This window comes from Tasmannia lanceolata, unplaced genomic scaffold (assembly GCF_043159265.1).
Source record: "Tasmannia lanceolata isolate RefF3 unplaced genomic scaffold, GAP_Taslan_0.1 ptg000015l, whole genome shotgun sequence".
Classification (NCBI taxonomy): domain Eukaryota; kingdom Viridiplantae; phylum Streptophyta; class Magnoliopsida; order Canellales; family Winteraceae; genus Tasmannia; species Tasmannia lanceolata.
Genome location: NW_027518692.1, coordinates 24,236,865 through 24,252,040, shown reverse-complemented (window position 1 = coordinate 24,252,040; position 15,176 = coordinate 24,236,865). Strand labels below are relative to the sequence as shown.

At 37.7% G+C, this 15,176-nt stretch overlaps 1 protein-coding gene across 1 annotated transcript; it reads right to left on the bottom strand.

Moving 5' to 3' along the window:
* Window positions 1-1,383: 1,383 nt before the first annotated feature.
* On the bottom strand, window positions 1,384-13,995 carry LOC143845463 (Rhomboid-related intramembrane serine protease family protein). Its single transcript, XM_077353822.1, has 7 exons — window positions 13,720-13,995; window positions 12,086-12,210; window positions 6,410-6,495; window positions 6,173-6,213; window positions 5,888-6,054; window positions 5,743-5,805; window positions 1,384-1,961 (listed from the first exon to the last, which is right to left on the bottom strand). The coding sequence occupies exons 1-7, from the start codon at window positions 13,925-13,927 to the stop codon at window positions 1,773-1,775; spliced, it is 879 nt and encodes a 292-aa protein (XP_077209937.1). The 5' UTR covers window positions 13,928-13,995; the 3' UTR covers window positions 1,384-1,772.
* Between the last annotated feature and the right edge of the window lie 1,181 nt (window positions 13,996-15,176).

The window sequence follows — 15,176 nt, the reverse complement described above, 5'->3', positions numbered from 1 at the left end:
GCAACAAGAAAAGAGATTTCATTAGAGCTCTGTTTTTCTAAGCTTCGTTTCTTTCTATATAAAATGGCTGTAAAACAAAATTTACACCCATTTACCAACTGAAAAATGCTCATAAAAGTTGTTATACACCAATTTTACGTCAAAAGAAACCGAGCCTAATGTTAATGGGTGTTAAAAAACAAATTTTATGCCAATTTACCACCTAAAAATGCGAGTAAAATTTGTTTCACACCCATTTAATTCCTTAATGTAAAATGGGCGTAATTTTAAGCCCATTTTTATGTTAAAAAATGGGTTCGACGGTGCCTAGAGTAAAGAAGAGGTTTCTTGCTGTGGACTTCACCATGTTGTGCGAAGGTAAGTGCGACTTGAGTTGTTGTATCATGTTGAGAAAATCTGCTGGGTTAATCCATCTGATCGTGCGCAAATAATGGAAAAGTAAAAATAAACACAAGCCACAAGATGACATCGAGATTTACGTGGTTCAGCCAAGATGCCTACATCTATGGGAAGAACACCATCTTCCATTATGAGAAAACAAAATTACAAGGATTACAATGGATTACACCAAACCCACAAACCTGCAACCCTTTCACTGTTCTTTTCGTATTTTTTTTAACCTTAGGGTCTACCAAAACCTAAAAATAAGCCTTCTCATTTTTGCCTTCCGACCACAAACCAAAATCCTAATTATATTAAGAAAGTTGAGTGGTGGGAAGCAATGCAAATTTCCCTGTATATTTTCTTATCTGATTGACTATGGACGTAGCCCTATTATTGGTGAACCTTGTAAATCTCGTGTTGTGGTTGTATGTTGGCTACCTATTTTGTTTATATTTTTCTTTATTACCTGCACATAACTTTTAAATTCTCTATGCGCGGGTTTTGTTTATTCAAAATCAATGTGTTTGATTAACGGACAACCAATTTTATATGTGGACCTTGCCTTGACAAGGACGAGTTTTCTCAACTATATAAGCCTCCATATCTATACTATGAGGAATGATAAACTGAAGGGTGCCCTTGGTTTTGCAAGGGCACTCCCATTAGATCCACATCATCAATGGGCATTAAGAAAGGGTTGAAACCCTTTGGCTGAAGGGAGCCCTTTCAAAAATGAGATGAAAGGGCTCCCCAATTGGCTGCACTTCACTCTAAAATGTATAAGTCTCACGAATGTTAAATGCACTCAGGTGATGTGCAGCTAATGGGAGAACCCTTTCATCCCATTGCCTAATTAGTTTCTAAACAGTCTCCACCCCTGCCCGATGGATATTCCTTTTTGTCTGTAAGCTCGATAAGGCCATTTGGTAGATTTGTTCTTCCCTTTGAATATTGTATAATTATGGAAGGAAAGCAATTATAGAACATTTGCACATGTGAGACTCAAAGAAGAAAACTTTTCACTTTTTATTTAGATATATGTCATGCAAACCATCTATTTTTTAATTGTTTACTGGGAGTCAAAGGTATAGGATGGAATGCTAAATTGTTTCAATATAGCTTTAGATTCAATGCACATTCCTAAGAAGGGTTGAAACCCAAATACATAAAGTTGGGCAGATCAAACCCTGTTTTGCCAAGCTATCTGCAATAGCGTTGGCCGTGTTGATCTGAACTTCCTCCAAGCTCAAAATCAAATACAGGACCTCCATAGGAATGCCTTTTTTCCTGTGTTCTTCCAGTGTTCAATATTGAGTTTCTATTGAAAGCATCAATTAAAACACTAATTTTTTGGTCTGCAATAATATGCAGAATATCAAGTTCTTCTGTTAGGGTTTCTTATTCAAACTCGGCGTGTCCTTGTCAGATGGAGGCGAAGGAATTCTACTAATGAGCCATACCAAAGTGGCACCAATCAGAGCTCCGGAGAGATGCGCAATATGATTAACATTCTGCAAGGAAAAGCCTCTGCTGAAAGTGCCCGACAACCCTGCTGACGCTTGTGCTGCTTCCATCACCTAGTTTATTCACAATTCAAAAACAAAGATCAGAATGGATTCAAGATGGCATGTGCTAAATTTTTCCGCATGGTTATCACCATCGAGCTATAGAAATTATCACATCCAGGAATATTCAACGCATAAGAGATGAACAATTTTTTTGTTTTCAAGTGATGGGAATGATTTCATGAAGATAAAGGATGAAGCTACATGCATAGCTCACAAGTTTTACGAATAACTGAAAAATTCTCAAAAAGTTGCAACCCGTTTTAAAGATTTAAACTTGGCCAACTTCAAAAACCATGTTTCTGATTAAATGAGATTTTTTTTGAATTAAACGCAAATTTCACAAATAATTTGTCAAATTCTCATTATATTGTTTGGTAAATCTTGTGAGAAGTCCAAAATTAAGTTAATGGGTTGTCGTAGTGGAAATTGAACCTGCAACCTATTCTAAAGAATGGATGCCCCAGATCACCATTTCGTGTATTTAGTCATTTCTCATTCTATGGCGAGAGCCTCGTGCACTGGGCCGCCCTTTTTTAGTCATTTCTCATTCAGAACAAAAATTAAATATAAGTACAGTAAATATTCCATTTCAAAAAATAGTATATATATATATATATACACACACACACATATAGGTTTTAAATGTTAAAACACATGCGTTTTTTTTTTTCTGAATTTTCCCAACATCTTCCCAGATTTTCCAAACATTTGCCTTTCTGAATTATGCTGAATCCAAATTGTATAGCTACGAGTCTCCGACCGCATGATGGGGGACGAGATGTTCCGGAAAAACAGTACAAGAACAGTATAAACTATAAACATACCAGATATTAACTTCTCAGTACCAAAAGATCTTGCAACTTACTACTTGAGCATGTTAAAATTTGAAAAAAAAAAAACCCAGGCCATTAGTGCCTTCCGCAATTAGAATGCCGAACATCTTCGTGTTGAAGACATAACCTGGGGAGTGGGGAGCCCTTAAATCCACTTCTTAAGTCTGTTCTCCCAATTGGTTTGGAGAAAGCTTTAATAACTTCCAAATTGCTCCTCAAGATTCCCACACTCGGGCCGCACCTGGACTTCCATTGAAACTACCATCAATATTTAGTTCCAAAGTATTATTAGAAGGATGATCCACCTTACTAAAGAACTCCTAAGAGATTACTCTTTGAAACTAAACTCCAGTTCCTAAGAATTCTTCAACCAGAATACCTCGGAACATGTTCTTCACGTTTCCCTACAGAGATTTTAATTTTGATAGTGTGCAAGCCAATGGGTTTATTTTATTTTTTTTCCTCCCAACTATGCCAACAAATGAACAAATTGCATATAGGAGTACTTTCCGAAGCATTCTACCTTTGTCACCAAATGGAATATTACCCCAATTCGTAAAGAGGTCCAACACCAATTTAGAAATGAGCATCAGTATCCAAAGCATGATATAAAGGTCCTCCAAATTCTATGTATTATCTTACAGTGAATGAAGAAATGAGTCAAGGATTCCTCTTCCTCTTTGCAAAGAAAGCACTACTTTGTTAATCTAAATTTCTTTTTGTCGAGAATATCACAAGTTAATTTTCTTTGTCATCACTGTCCAACAAAAGGATTAAACTCTAGTAGGCATTGGAGTTCCCTATTTAGTGCTAGGATATCAATATCACTTTTCTGCTTAAACTATAGTTCATGCTGACAGTTTGCATCAAAACCAAGATTGCAAGAACAGAACATGTGAAATCAATGAGAAAACAGAATGTAATTCACAATCAACAGCATAATATTTCTATGTAATAGACTCCTTGAATTTAATATGAGAGAGAAGAAGAGAATTTGGGAAGAAAATTAAGAAATCTGATTTCCATTTATTCTAATAAATGTGTATCGCAATTCCATTTTTTGGGTAGGTAAGCTTGCTGGAACCCAAAACCACGTGCTTTTGTCCACATGAAGGACCTTCCAACTGACGTGTTCCCTTGAACATGATTGTCTCATCAAATGTATGTGATGATCCACAAATCCCTTGTAAAAATGTCAGCAATCTGATCTCTACTTAAAACAAAGCAAGAAAGGATCTCACCACTCCACCTTTCCTCGAACAAAGTTATTGTCATCTCTATATGTCTCTTCCTGGTATGAAAGACTGGATGTTGTGATACTTTGATTGCACTCTGAGTATCAGAACAAGGAGCATAATACTTTGTTATGATACGAAACTCTTGAAGGAGAAGTCTATGCCGTGTGAGCTCTGCAGTAGAAGCCGTAGTCCGTTGTTCTGCCTTTGCACTAGATCTCACAGTTGTTCACCAACATACAAAAGCCTATAACTAATCTCCTAGTATCGGGATCTCCAACCAAGTTTGCATCAGATTATCCTTCAACCTTAACTATGCTATTTTTTTTAGCCTTGAAAAAAAAAATTCATGATCTAGAGTTCCACTTATATCCCTCATGATCCTTCTGGCAAGCCAGAAATGTTCATCCTTCATGCCATATAGAATGATCAAACCCGATTTAACATGCTACCACCATGCTATGATAGGACAGTGGATCGCTCACCTTTTGTCTTTCCTTTCACCATCTTATTATAAATGGTTGGAGTACTCACAAGTTGAAAGAGCACCTTTCTTTCTGTTATGTTTTTTTGCTCAAAGTTGCATCATATGACCTTCAGAAAGTTGCATTATACTAGCTTCAGAGTATGGAGGAAGAAGCTTCATGAGCTTTCCAAAGATCCCTAAGATAGGTGACGTCCAATACTTGCGCAAGGACCTCTAGAGAGAGCGTAGAATTTATCAAAGCAATTATAAACCAGTCCGTAGCAGGAAACACTTCATAGCAATGTGATCTTTGACTTCCCCAACAAAGTTGTCACCTCACTACCTTCTTTAAGCATCCACCCAAAAGGATATTTAGACCTTCAAGATGACGGAGAATGACCCCAGACAAACAATGGGAATGATTTGAACTTTCTAGAGGAGGATCTAAAATGACAGTAACAAGTTGAGAGAGTTCGGGAAAAGGAATTGCAGAAGATGGTATTAGAGATGAAAGTGATGCCATTAGAGACTATTGAGAGAAGCAATATGAAAAGGAGAGCATATTAGGAAATAAACAAGAGAAAAGAAGATGAGGATAACTAGAAGACCTGTTGCAGCGGGTCGGGGTGGGGGATTAGGATTAGAGTTTGCGTACTACTCATGGTATATTAGATTTTTTAAAGTAAAAAAAGGAGCACAGGATTTGCATGGGACTTTTTTGAGAAAGAAAGAGAGAATATTGTTTGTGTGTGGTTAGGAAAATAGAGAAGAAGAACAAAAAGATAGAATGGCAGAATAAAGAGAATAGAGTTTTGAAAATGAAGGTAGAATTTATAACTGTATAGAAAGAAGGAATTCTAGGGTTTTGATGGGTGTAAGAAACGAAATATGCAACACCACCGTTGGGAGTTTAAAACTAGTCTCTCGTTCAGCAATCTTGACCCCCAAGCTCGGACACTATGTTAAGACTCCGTGAATCTATTACGAGAAGAAGAGTGAAGATGAAGAGGATTACTGAGGCAAGAGGAAGAATTGTAATTCCCATTATCTCAAAAATGTGTATTACAATGCCTTTTCTAGCAACTATGGCTAGTCCATTTGTGCTCATTTTTTCCTTTTGTATATATTTTCTGTCTTAAATCACAAAGGTATTTCTGTCAATAACTTGAAGCAGGTTAGCCATAAACAACGTAGTAGCAGTGAGATTCTCACTCATTTCCCAATACCTATTTTTAGAAGAATTGGTATTACTTTACCTTCTGTATGACAAACTGACCCAGTATAAGAACTTCAAGGATCTTCCTCCAGTCCCAACTCATCTGCAAGAGGAATTAAAGTTGATCGGAAATTTTGTTTTGACTATTTATCATGAAAAGTTTTCGACTAGCAAGTTTATCCTACCTTGACAAGGACACTAATTGCAAAGAGTCCAAAGACAGCACCAGAGGCTCCAATAGAAACCGCATTCCTTGGGAGAACCAACCATGAGACAAGGTTCGCTCCGGCACCCGTTAAAATGTAAGAGAACCACAATGCAAGATTTCCTTCCTCCTCTTCAACAAGCTTTCCTATTGGGGAGGAAAAGAATGGAAATTAAAAAACCACAAAACTCTACAGAACCTGAAAGCCATATTTTTTTCTCTGTTTTTTTTTCTTCAAAACCAAAATGGAGAAAGAAACTCTTACCAAAAATATACAAGAAGAAAAGGTTGCTGGAAAGATGGTTCCTGTAAAGGTTTATTGGCAACAAAGTAAATCCTACAGTCAAACATTTACAAGAAAAAAGTCATTTAATTATAAACAAACACAAAGACTATAGACTGTATGCTTTCCCATGTCATAACATAATCTGCGATAACACATTCAGATCATATGTAAACAAATATCAGAACCAGATGCAATTTTCCAGTTCAGCGATCTCACCAATTAGCATGACAGAATGTTGCAGTAATGAACTGGTACCAATCCGGCCGGGCGTGATACAAATATAGTCCTTTGATCCCTCGAAGCTGGAAAAAACAAAATGGATCCATCTCAAACTTGACTATCTTAACATCTGAGATAAGGAAAAAAAAACTTTTGTAAAGAGGACAACGAACATGCATTCCTAAATTGCTGTGATCTCTTCAATCTGAAATGATGAATGAAATTTTATCATACTTGACCATCATATCAACCCTATAATCTAACACAACATCAAAAGCTTTCCGTTGGCCTAAAAAAAAAAAGCTTGCTTTTCTTTTCCCTAAATGGCAAAGAAAGCTTTATTAAGCAATGAAAGGAAATCAAAGATAAAAAGATGACCAAGTAGACAACAAAAGAAAAGACAAAAACAAGACACAAGATACAGCTAGATGTCCATAATTGGAAAATTAGAGCTGATAACTGAGCTGGCCCTAGAAACAACATCATGATAATTGGTATCATGAGGGTAATTGCAGAAAGTCAACCGACAAACCTCAATAAAATCTAACCTTCCCATCATAATTTCTGATAATAGTCCCAAGCCCTGCAGGCCCTGGCTTCCCAATATTAGAGCCGACAAAATTTAATTTAATAGTGCAAACCGGAGAAAAAATCCAACATTGAGCATGGACAATCACCCACCCTAGAACTGGAATGACAAGAACTATGGAGTTGGGAAGAAGTTACTCTTAAGAAAAGTTTAATAGAAGAGGTCCAATAAAGCGTATAGATGAAAAATAGGCTTCGCAGAGCACCAGGATTTTGGCTTTATTTCTGAATTTTTTATTGCATTCCTTGCAAATAGCATACCAAGACAAAGATACATAACCACCACAACAAAATGGACCGAAGAGAGAAAATGAAAGCCTTCACCAGATCTGTGACCGAATTCAGCATCACCCAATATATACCATAAAGGGACCAAGTCAATCACCAAAAATAGAAAGCAATTGGATAGTGATTTAGAAGATGATCAACAGTCTCCTCAGCAGCACAACACATACTACAGCTATTGACGATGAACTTCTTCTGATATATCAAGTGATCCAGAATTAGAATCTTATCCAAGCAAGTCGTCTAGCAAATAGCAATCACTCTTGTGGGAGTCATGTGCCCTAAAGTAAGGTACAATATCTCCCATAGAGCCAATCAGCAGAAGGGAGAAGGGTCTCATGTAAAGATACCCTTAGAATTTCACTTCCAAATCCTCCTGGTATGCTCATCTCTTCTAAATGTATATAATTTTCCACAACCAATCCTTTATTTTAATGATGTTGGCCGGGTTAAAAGGAATAAAGACAGAATAAACAAGGAAATTCACCAATACGGACTTGCTGAGAGCAATTCTTCCTCCTAAGAAAAGATATCCTTTCCCAAGAAGATTTCTTCTGACTGAATTTCTGCATCTAATCTGTTTCACCTAGGAATAGCTTGTCATAGGTGCCTTTGTATCTCTTTTTATGTATAATGAATTTATTCATTTTTGAATAAAAAGAAAAAAGTTTTGAATGTCACCATCATCAGATCCTAGCCAATTTGGCATGCTTCCCAAGATAGAGGCAAACGAAGATAGGAACAGGGGAATTCAGCCCTTAAACACACAAGGACCTAAGTAAAACTCTCCCACCACGAAAAGAAAAGAAGACAAAGGATCTCCCTGTTTTAGGCCCCTTGAACCTTTGAAAGCCTTTTGTGTACCATTAACTAACACAGGGAACCAAGCTTAGGAGATGAATGCCTTCACCCATGACTGCTACTTTGACCCAAAATCCACACTTTCAAGTATATAATGCAAAAAAATCCCACTCCACACTTCCATACACTTCCATTTCTATTTTACATAGAATACCTCCCCTTACATTCTTATAATATGAATAGATACATTCATGCGCTATGAGGGCACCTTCTAATATTTTTTTTGAAAGGTAACACCGTCTAATATTTGAAGCCCTTGTATAAAAGCACTTTGTTGTTCGGAGACCTTGCCCCAAACCAACCTCATCCGCAAAACAAGCACCGTGGCCAAGATTATGCAAACAACCTAAGAGGAGACTAATTGGATGGAAATCTCTAATGTTGCCCCATCTTCCCCCAAAATCAAGGTAACGAAGATTGTTCCAATGCTTCTATCAAGATACACGCCATCATAGATTCTGGAAAAACCACCATACAAAATCCTATCTCCCTCATGGGGAAAGGCAATGCAAAAAACATCAGGCCTAGGAGAATTGTCACCTTTCAATTCAGACAGTTCTTTCCACTTCCTAAACTGAAAATCCTCTTCCAATTAATTGCAAAGCCTATTATCAAGAATATCAAATATAGAGAGTCAATTTTTCAGCCTAAGACCCTCTTATGCGTTATAGAGACCTTAGTAGAACGATACTGTGGCATTGCCGAATTAGAGATGCTGCCAAGATCCTCACATCTAACACCTCCTGTCCATATATTGCCAATGCGATTAGCTCTCCTTTGAACATTGGGAATTTTGTGGAACACGACGATATTATTATCCCATTCTTTCAACCATATCACCTTAGCATGTTGTTTCCGTTCAATTTTCTTCTAAATGACCAAACTCTTGATATCTCTACCTTTAGAAGCAAGCGCCTTTATCAAAGTTACTGGAAACACACCCGGAAGGTGGGAAGCGAGCTACTGGGGAAGTGCATTTCGGAAGCAGGAAACGTCTTTCCTAGAAATTGGGGAAGCACGTTTCCGAAATGTGTGGGAAGCATGTTTCACCAATTTGGGAAGTGTGTTTCCCTAAATTGGGAAGCACATTTCCCCAATTTGCTCCGCTTTCAATTATTTCACGCTTCCCTGTCGATTCCCTTCACGCTTCCCCGTCGCTTCCCTGTCGCTTCCCCGGCCCTTCACACTTCTCACTTCCCACCTTCCTGAGAGCCTTCGCTTCATACATTAGCAACTAAGGTCTTTATATCACCTCCCCACAAGAGAAGAGAGCTCTTCCTTCCTCGATAGAAGTGATCTCCAATATTTCCTTCCTTTTTCCCTACTATATCCCCCTAACACTCCTTATCCCATTCAGTTAGCTTTATATTGGTCATCAAGAACTTGTGGTTCACTAACTAGCCTACCACTAACCACTGCGACTTGCAGCACTATGTAAGGTTCTCCACCATCCTTGGATCCTAGTGCCATGCTAGCTCACCCATTCCTTCCAGAAGAATTCCCTAAGATTTAAGTCTGAAGGTGCATAAACTTTAGTAAGGGCCTTCCTTCTTCTTTGCCTTCCTAGTAGGTTTCGCCTTTCTCTCCCGTTACCTATTGATTTAAAGCACCCAACCTTCACTGAAAGGGTCGAGTATCCCCTAAGGGGAACCTCTACTTACACGCTAGCCACCTCTACCACAGCCAAATGATTGACAAGCTTCAAGATAGAGCAATCGCTCCTATTCATCTCATTCCAAAATATAGGGGCACTAACTATTGGAGAAGCAGGCCTGGGAAGTTGTGGTTTTCCAACAAGGAAAGGAATGAATTCGCCTTTTCCACCAGAGAGAACAACGAGGCATTGTCAAGCAGATTGATCTAGGATTCGGAATGAATGCTATTTCATGCTATTTCAGAGAACAACCATCAAATGGCATTTGCTATGTTACTTAATAAAATCGAGTGATAGTCACTCACCAGAACCCCATCATACAACAAAATCTATGGATCCAACAGCACTAGAATCCCTCCATATGCACCAATCGAGTTGTGAAAGGTCCACTTGCATCCACAACTACAACCCAAGGATCTAACAATCGAGGAGCTATAATATTGGGATACTTGTATAGACTTAGACTACCCGTCTCATTATGATATAATACAAGTCCCTTTGATCTTCAACGATAGGATCTTCATGGGCACTTAAATTCACCAAGTCCCTTTTACTTCTCGTCACACTACAACGAGCTTTGCTTGACCGACTGTTCTCACTTCTCTAAGTTCCAAATAAGTGGACAAATTCCAAACCTCCATTTCCTTACCTTCAAAAGAAAGGCACAGGAATTGACTTCCTTGCAAAATGGAAAAAAGAAACAAGAAAGTATATTAATATCATGGTCGAAAGCTTAAACTTAAAATATACAAACTCAAGACTCTTCTCGCCAAGTGATTGACCAAATCTCTATAGCTCAAAAATTTTATCATATTTGTTAACTTACCAACTTCTCCAAAAGCCTAAGCTGTTGGAGAAAGGCGTTATTTATCTTTTATACTTTAACACTCCCCCGCACGTGTGGCCCATTTGGCAAACACGTGGCACATGTGGTCCCACTTTGGGCGAACCATCGCATGTGGATTTTTGCTATCCGGGAGGTTTGAAGTCGAGACCTTTGGCTCTGATACCATGTTAACTTACCAACTTCTCCAAAAGCTTAAGCTGTTGGAGAAAGGCGTTATTTATCTTTTATACTTTAACAATATTAAAATGAGATAATTGAAATTGCAAGCAAAGTAAAGTTTTTAATTGCATCAACCGAGATTAAAAAGGTCACAATACGATTTGGATTTTCTTTTCTTTTCTTTTTTTTGCTTGAAGAGTAACTGAAAATTTATTAGAAATAAAAGAAAAATATAGCATATTACACATACAACTTTACTCTCATGCAATGATGGTTACATTGAAAATGAACAACAGAAAGACCATCATAGAAATGGTGAAAAAACAGTCCTCTAGGAAAGGGAATCTGTCTTTGATGCATGAACTCATCTTGATCCACTCCCCTCACGAGGGTGTCAGAAAGTTGTAATGTCATTAACATTTCTAGAATTATGATTGAAGATTGGACACAAATTCATGCTTAAATAAACCATGTGAAGAATGATGGCGATTCATGGCCCCGAACTATCACATTGGATAATCACCTTCCACTATGAGGCTGTTGGAGTTACCTAGAAAAAGAGACGTCTTGTGGAAATGCCACCCCACCTCCCTCATCTTCACTAGAATCAGTGTTACCAAGTGATCCAGAAAATACCTTACGATTTTTCCAATATGATTCCAACAAAACTCTTCAATGCTTTTGTGCCAGATTGGCTCGTGAACTTCCACCAAAATCTAACTTTAATAAACATTAATGTGAGATGGGACTCATCGTGCCACTATTTTGTCCAGATTGCCTTTAATCCCGCATTCATTTTCCAATCCCGAAATATGTCAGTAATCAAGAAGCCCTAATACTCCTTCCTCAAGACCACGCCCACCAAGTTGGCTGGAAAACCAGTCAAGTTTTTCAACTTTAGGCAGCTTATTTTGCAAAGCAATCTTTGAGCATCCGATCTTATCCTTTTTAAGTTATAACGCTCCTCGATTTTTTTGACTAAACTATTAAGTTATAATTGATTCTATAAATATGAGTCATACCTTAACTCAACCTTGATTAAGCCAAGTCGATTGACTTGGCAAGATTAAATAATGGCACAAAACAATACTAACCCCACAACAACAAAAAAAAGAACATATTTATTGATTTCCCAGACAAACCTTTATAGGTGCTCCTAATCCCTCAAGGTTTTTATTTTTATCTTTAAAGAACATTAACATATACTGTTCAAAATATATTACCTAACGGTCCTAATCAGATACAGAAAGAAAATAGAAAAAAGGAATCTTAAGAGTACCATAAACCAGTGATCTGCCACATAAATGCCTAGATTAAGAAGAAGGATCCAAAATATTCCGTTGACACGCTTGTCTTGTTCCCGTTTCTCCCCAGGCTTCCCAAGTTCCAGCTGTGATGTCAAATCTATCAAAATCATGATTAGGTCTCCAAAATGAAAAATGTAAACACTGCCTACAAGCACATGAAAGGATATAAATTTTCCAAAGTAAAAGCAATATCAAATTATATATGATCACCATAGGAATGCAGAAATGAACATATTTAAAAATGAAAGAACTCAAAAGTGGGAAAATATGATTTAAAGAAAAGTCACCTTACAAAATTAAATCCACAAAGTATTACAGACATAAAATAGGAATACTCAAAAGCTGAATCAATCTGAACTTGATGCAAGGAACTAAGTCTCAATGTCCACTATAAAATGTACAAACTATGTTTTAATGTTAAACCAAATCCTAGAACTATTCTTAACACCAACAATTATCCCACAGAAACCCTATTTAGTAGTCTCTTTGTCTCATTGTGCACTATACAACAGACAAATTGCAACATGTGTTTAACAAAACACGAAAATATTACACCAATATGTTATGCCTTACTTCATCTCCTTACTTTATAACCCGTAACCATATTGATCTAAATTTTTCAGGGTCAATACTTCATGCAAAACAGACATGACGAAATTTTGCATGAGAATGAAAAAAAGAAGATAGAAAATGTAGAAGCCCTCTGATTCATATAACAAGTCCATAATCCCAAAAGAAGCCATGACACTGTGGTAAGGCATCTTTATTACAATCCAAGAGCAATCACTAGTGCCAAACAACCGAAAACTACTCTACTTGGTATCGTGGTTCCTATTGCTTATGCAAATGATATTGTTATTACAAGGCAGAGTGGAATGGAATATAACCTTAAAAAGAAGAATACCAAGTTATGTCTCACACACACTGGATTAAAGGAATCCTTGCAGATAACATTCAAAATAAAATAAAAAGGACTACTAGCAGACTGGGCTATTCACATATATCCCAACACACTCTGTTAGGCAGCAATGCTAGCATCGAGTACAAGATTTCATGAATGCATTAAATAGAGAGGTGAGCTGGCCATTCATTTTATGGAAATTTCGTAAGGGATTTATCTCACTTCCTCATGGTTCCGGCATGGTCCATAGCGGCAAGGATATTAATGAAATCCGAGATTAAATGCCTTCTTAGTGGCATGGTTTTAAATTTCGACCGAAATCCGAAATTCCGGATTTCGGTGGAGACCGACACCGAAATCACCCAAAACCGAAACGGTCATTTATTTCGGCCGAAATTTCGGAATTGCAGATAACATTTATTAGTGGTGTTCAAATCAGTATGCCTTAAATAATTATAGTTATGTGAATTACATATGAAATGCTATGCATGTATTATTATGTGTACATATTTATATGAATTGAATGTGAATTATGGTATATTGGTATGTACTGAATTATCAGACATGCGCGATAGAGTATGTCACTAGCTATTCGATGTTATTAATCATTGTGGATGGTTGTGTTGCTTACATGAATTGAATTTCTGTCAATATAGTTGAAGCAAAAACTAGAGAAAAAGAGTGAGAGGGGTTCAAGAAACGTACCATAAGAGTTTTTCATCCTACAAAGGGGGCGAAATCGAGAAATCTGAAATCGAGATATCGGAAACCTCCTAGCATTGGAACAAGGAGAAAGCTCGTAAATCCTCACCCGAGGTGGAGGACGACACGTCAGCATTAGGGAGATTTGGGGGGTGTCCGCAGTGCAAAATCTACTCGCAGTGCTTGGCGTGAGAATCTGTAACAGCGCCATTTTTTGAGCCTCAACCAAACCCTAGGCACTTTTTATTTGAATGTCTGGAAAATTCTCACTGGTGTGGGAAATGTGATATACCTGCACTATCATGTTTTGATAATTGCACTAACTCATCTTGTTTTTTAGTATTTAAAGAGCTTAAAAAAAAAAACACAAGTCAGTTAAGAAGGAAAAGACAAGTGGATTTTGAGCAATTATTAAAACATGGTAGTAGTGCCAATATCAGTAGCATATTTTGAGCAATTAGTTGGCGTTTATTCTGAGGGGCGTTTGGATACACGTTTAGGGCCTGTTTGAATACCTCATATTTTGTATTTGGATTTGGAATTGAGTTTTGAATACAAATGAATAGATCCGCTGTTATGTGCATAATAATTATGGTGTAGGTGTTAGTTGTGGGAATGTGTTAAGTAGTGGGTGTTAGTTATTTGGGATGTGTCTTGTTAGTGGGTAAGTGTGCTTGTGATGTGACACTCTCTCTTGCTTGTAATTTATATAGTAGTAATCTAATGAAAGGAGAGAGGAGAGAAGATAATTTACAGCAAATGAGACTTTGTTTTAGGAGAGTCATTGCTCCTCTCGAATCGAGCTGTTAGGAGGTCCGGTTGCCTCGAATCAACCTTCCGTTACTGCCGATTAGGCACGTAACATCCGCCAGCTAATGTTGAGGGAGACAGAGAGGGAAGGGAGTACTTCCTACTGGAAGGGAGAGGTTGACGAGCAAAGAGGGTGAAGGAAACTGCCAGATCTGTGGATTTCCAATTACTTATTTCCACAGCATATTTGGAAATCTGATTTTTTTCACTGTCAGTCGCTGATTTGGAAATCCAAGGATTTGATCCGGATCCACAGGCTGCAAATGTGAGAAATCCAAATCGAAATCTTCTTGGCATCCAATCGGGCCCGGGATTGTAAAATCTAGAATTTAGATTATAAAATCCATATTTTAAATCATAAAATCTAGGTTGTTGAATACAGCAATTTACAATCCTGCGTTATAAAATCCATGTATCAGAAGGGCCCCTCTACTGGACTCATACTATAGCTCATTTTGGTAAGTCTAGTAGACTATGGGTAACTTTGGGCCTCTTAGGCAGAGACGACTAAGGGTGTCAATTTTGGCTCGGGCTCGGAGGCTCGCTCGAGCTCAGCTCGAATCCTTAACGAGCTTAGCCCAATTTAGGTCAGGCTCGGTTCGGCTCGACTCGGCTCGTTAAGGCTCGTTAAGAATTTAATATATTTAAAT

Excerpts from the sequence above, each read along its gene's own strand:
- LOC143845463 (XM_077353822.1), bottom strand. The coding sequence starts at position 13,927 with ATGGCGCTGTTACAGATTCTCACGCCAAGCACTGCGAGTAGATTTTGC. Across the intron at positions 6,214-6,409 it reads ACATTCTGTCATGCTAATTG|GAACCATCTTTCCAGCAACC; the intron begins GTGAGATCGCTG and ends AAACCTTTACAG. Across the intron at positions 6,055-6,172 it reads TTTCTTCTTGTATATTTTTG|GAAAGCTTGTTGAAGAGGAG; the intron begins GTAAGAGTTTCT and ends CCTCCCCAATAG.